The sequence below is a fragment of the Convolutriloba macropyga genome, chromosome 8 (assembly GCF_964194025.1).
Source record: "Convolutriloba macropyga chromosome 8, txConMacr16.3, whole genome shotgun sequence".
NCBI lineage: Eukaryota > Metazoa > Xenacoelomorpha > Acoela > Convolutidae > Convolutriloba > Convolutriloba macropyga.
The window spans coordinates 8970731-8975587 of NC_134475.1; the positions used below are offsets into that span (position 1 = coordinate 8970731).

Here is a 4857-nt window from a genome sequence, read left to right on the forward strand (position 1 = left end):
CGGTTCAAAACAATGAAGTAAATGTGACCATTTGCTATGCGGAGTCACTGGTATTAAAGGCTTACCAAATTCCGTGCAGGCTTTGCAAGCGGCGGATATATTAAGGGCCACCAAATGTTTTGTGCTAGGGACAACATAGCAAAACTTCAAAGGTGTGTGGAGTGGATGTCATCCAACACAGCGTCTTTAATAGTCGTAGGTATTGCTATCCTCTCATCAATGCACAAGCACTCATGTTTCACACTCTTGTCCCACCAGTATGAGTTGAAGTATGGGCTGATTTATTTCAACCTTTCTTCATCATTGCGAATGACAAAATCTCGCACCTCTTTCAATATGGTGTCCTTTCATGTCAAGATCGCCAACAAATGTTTGCTAAAGGTCCTGTTGATCGTGTCATTCTTAGGTCCTCCGCGGTGTCGCTACCACCAGTAGAGGGCGTTGTCTCAGTATTAGACGAGGTTTTCGTTGCTGGTGACTTTTTGGATGGTGAATTGTCTGAGAAGGTGACGCGGACTTTGTGGGTGTTGATCTGGGTTGCTTTAGTTCTCGTCATATTGGAGATAGGCTTTTTGCAGTGATTTTCAGAGTGGTTATTACTGAATCGATTTCGGGCAAAAGGCGAGGTATTTTTGGGTTAGTGGTATTTACAATTGGAATTTTGTACTTTCGCACCTAATTTGAGGAACATGTGTTGATTAGTTGATTTGGTGTCAAATATGGGCTTTGGATGCAGCAAATTTGTTAATGAAATGTGATTTATGCAATGGCAGATTTTTTAGTTCAAATTGTGGTTTTGAGTTTTGAAGAGATAGTTGCGATGCGATTGGCGTTTTTAAGTGGGATTAATAGCTTTAATTAGATGTGCCAATTGCGATGCAATGGGTACTGAAGTATTGAGATGTGTTGGTTATGATGCAATTTCTGTAATCCGATTTCGCGAATTGTTATGAATTAAATCGCGGTGCGATTTACCTATTTGATGGTTGTAAGGGTGAATGCGACTTTAATATGTTATCTGGTTTCTGTAATGATTGTAATTTATTCTTGATTAGGCGTTTAAAAGAATCTCAAATGTTGGATATAGTTGCCACCACAAAATGTTCATGGTACGAAATTTTGTCAGCTTTGGCAAAAGGATTTCTAGTGTTGTACAAAACCCATTTCGGCTCCAGGCATGTGTTCAATTGTGAAATTAGAGGAAACAGGATGGTCAATTCCTCTAGAAAAGCGGCTCTTATCGGACCTATTAGATCTGTTTTCCTTTAGGATTGATATTAAAGCGCAATGATCTTCTATTACAGTGAAGTCTTTTCCGTAGTGGTAGTATTTAAAGTAGTCGATTGACCAAACGCCTCCTTATAGTTCTAATTCGTTGAAACTGTATCGTTCTTCTGTAGGATTTAGAAATCGAAATGCGAACTCTATAGGTTTCCACCCCTCAGAAGTGTCTGGCTCGCGGGCAGCAACCAGTCTATTACATTTCACAAGAACCTCCAGTTTGGGATTAAGATGGCTTTTTTCAGTGCTTGCTGCAATTTTGTCTTTTATAATGTTGAAATGTTTAGTGTGTTTTTTGGTTGCGAAAAACTTAACAGTTTTTTTAGAAGTGGTCTAAGGGAATGGCAAAGCTGTTCTAGATTTGGTATGAATTTCTTTTATAGTGCCTGATCCAAGAAAAGATCTGAATCGTTTTAATGTTGATCGTGGTTGTATTGCTAAAATAGCAGCTATTTTATTTTCAAGTGGTGATATAATTGTTTGTGTGAATTTGTACCCGAGCCCTTCAATATCCGTTTTGGTGAATTAGAATTTTTGAAGAATAATTCTCAAACTGTCTTCATCTAGTTTTTTAAGGCATTTAGTGACATAGCAAAGGTGATCGGATTCTGACCTTGCGCTAACAATAATAATAATAATATCATCAGGGAAGCAATAGGCGTTTTGGAGACCTGCAAGTGTATAGTCCATTGCTTTTTGAAATTCAGCTGGCCTGTCAGTAATACCGTAAAATCCAGTTTTGAACCTATAGGTTCCATTGGATTCGTCACAAATGATATTGAAGTTACAGTGTTTTGCGGTGTCTTTATGCAATGGTAACGCATTTGAGATCTTTTCGTGAAAAATATGCTTGTTGTCCGTTTTGAGGATTTGTAAGATGTTGTGATATTGAATCTATTAACATTTCGGTGTCGGGCATTTGATTTTTATTTTTGTGAATTGATTTTTTTAGGACTTTAGAATCTAATATAAGGTTATATATTGATCCTTTTTTGACTGTGATTACTCTCGGACATATTAAATATTCGTCAGAGCAGCTAGATAGTTTTTCGATATATCTTTCTTTTTGTGGGCGATCTAATTCGACCGAACTCTAGGTTTTAGATTAACCGGAGTAGGACGACCTTTTTGATGCTTTGCTGTAAATTATTGATGACACTTTGATTTCATTAAATGAGTGTTTGAGAGGCCAATTCCTAAGACTAGGTGAGGAAATTGCGACGTGGTTGTCTGTTTAAGTGTACATATAGAATTATCAACATTATTAACGCTTTTACCCCTAATTATTTGTTTTTGTACTACTGCCAGACAAAAACTGATGAATAGATCTCTACCAATGATTAGTTTGTGTCCGTCCTCTATAACTTTTAAGCAAGCCTCTTCACAGGTCCAATCATTGTATGTGACTGTTGTTGCAAGTTTTCCGAGACCTTTGATCGGTTCATTTGAAAATTTTTTGAGACCTTTGTCCTGTTTCGTGATGATCCAGGTGGTGTAGTTTTGATGATTCCGTTAGCAAGAATTTTTTTGATGAAATTGCATAAAATGTCTGAGTCAATCATCGATTTTGCCAGGATGCATCCAAAATAAATTTTTGCGTTTAGGGGTTCTAGTTGGCTGCAGAATCACTTGAGATAGCTGCCACATAGTCATCAGAGTCATTATCGCAGTTAGAGTCGTAGAGTTGATCACAGAGTTGTTGATAACTTGTTATATAATTGCCCGATTCTTCATCGGCACTTTTAGTGTTGTTTGTATCGATTTGATTGACAGTTGTTTGAGAACGTTTTGGCATTTGGGACAGTGATTTCTTGTGCTCACGACATTTGTTTGCAAAGTGTCCTGTGACTCCAAAATTATTACATTTCGTACCATTTGCGGGACATATGTGGTGGTGGTTCTGGCTGCAGCGCTGACCACAATCAGCGCAAATGCTAATAAATTGATAGTTTTGGGGAACAGTTGGGCAGCGAGCGAATTCCCGCATCGTTTCGTGATTGCTGGTAATTCGCGTTGCGATTGCGTCCTTGAAAGTCATTGACAATATTGACCGATTGAGCATTAGTATTCATATTTTGGTTCCTTTGCTGTTGATTTTGCGTCATCATTGCAATGTTTAGTGCAACCTCCAGTGCTTTGTTTGGCAAAGCTGTATCTTCCAGGAGATCTCTTTGGTTGTCATGATATTGCATGTTGAGTATGAAGATATCTCTAATTAGATTGGTTACTTCATCTCACCAACTTCATTTTTCTTCTTGCTCAATGAGACGTCCATAGAAACATTTAACTGATTCCCCTTTCTGTTGTTTGGAAGAAAAGAAGACAAAACGATCATAGGTGATGTTTCTAGTTTTTATAAATGAGACCTCCATCATCTGCCAAAGTTACTTTAAGGGTTCGTTCTAAATTTGAAAGTGAGGGTTTCTGCTTTTGGAGAAAATGCGATGACCATCTGTTCCAATGTTTGCAACTTTTTGTTCGCAATGTTCCCAGGGTTTAACCACGAACAAAATACCAATTTAGTCTATCTTTTTGCATCAATTTTGACAATTTACCTTAACATGTTGTTTGCAGATTTTTCTGTCCCTTTCATTTGCTTGAGTATGATTTTCCATGGGATCTTCGTAAACTTGTTCAGGTGGGTACGTGGCCGCTGGAGGTGGTCCAAATTGCAAAGTTTACATTTGAATCCCCACTTTCGCCAACAATGCCAATTTCCATTGTTGCGACCATTTGTCCCTTGAAAGTGGTGGTGTGATAGTAGATTTCTCCAGAAGGCGTCAATGTGGAGATGGGTCTTGCAAAAGTCGGCTGCTGACTGCGCCATGTTGTACTCAATTACTGTGTGACTAGTCAATTGAGGAGCAATTGTATCTTTAGCAAACTGTCTGAGGCAATTGCGGTGCGGTTGCCAATATCGCTCCCAACTATGAATTTAGCCTTCGCGACACGAAGGGCTTTGATTATTCCGAACTTGCTGATTGAAAAGCTTTGAATTGCAACTGATTTACAGAGGTGCAATTGAGAGCATGAAACAAATTGATGAAAGTAAGATCAAAAGGATATCAACAAAATTATTGGCTTGTTCATGTTTTAGGAAGTATAGGTTTGTTTACGTTATGAACAGACAGTTTCCTGTCTGCCTGGCTGAACAATCATACATAAAGAACTGAATTAATAGCAACTGCCCTTGTAATGGATTAAAACTGAAATAAAATACGGTAAGGGATATTCTGATAATAATATCCATCCCGTATGACAAAAGTCACGCCCCAATGGTGCCGCGTTTTGTCATATGTATGTCCTGCATAATGTCCACAAAGCTCGCCACCGTTTTCAGGGTTCACATTGGTTATAAAAGCAGTCAAAACTTAAAATTCAGAAATATGGGGAGTGTTAAAGCAAAATAATTACTGGAGGTTCCCAGGTTGAAGTGTAAACGCTAAAAAATAGCTACGAAATGTAAGAATTGACGTGAATGCGATGAAAGGTGCAAGAACTGCAATTTTTAGCCTTTAATGTGCAAATCATACAATTCACTGCAAAATTTACCTAATATCTTCACCGCAGAAAAGA

The 4857-nt window shown here is 38.2% G+C and overlaps 1 protein-coding gene across 1 annotated transcript in view; it reads left to right on the forward strand.

Annotated features, from left to right (window-relative positions):
• Nucleotides 1–4039, forward strand: part of LOC142344356 (uncharacterized) — a 33139-nt gene extending 29100 nt beyond the window's left edge. Inside the window, exon 10 of the mRNA XM_075395944.1 lies at nt 3920–4039. Within this exon, the coding sequence (XP_075252059.1) occupies nt 3920–4039 (120 nt within the window). The remainder of the gene's footprint in view (nt 1–3919) is intronic.
• The last annotated feature ends 818 nt before the right edge of the window (nt 4040–4857 follow it).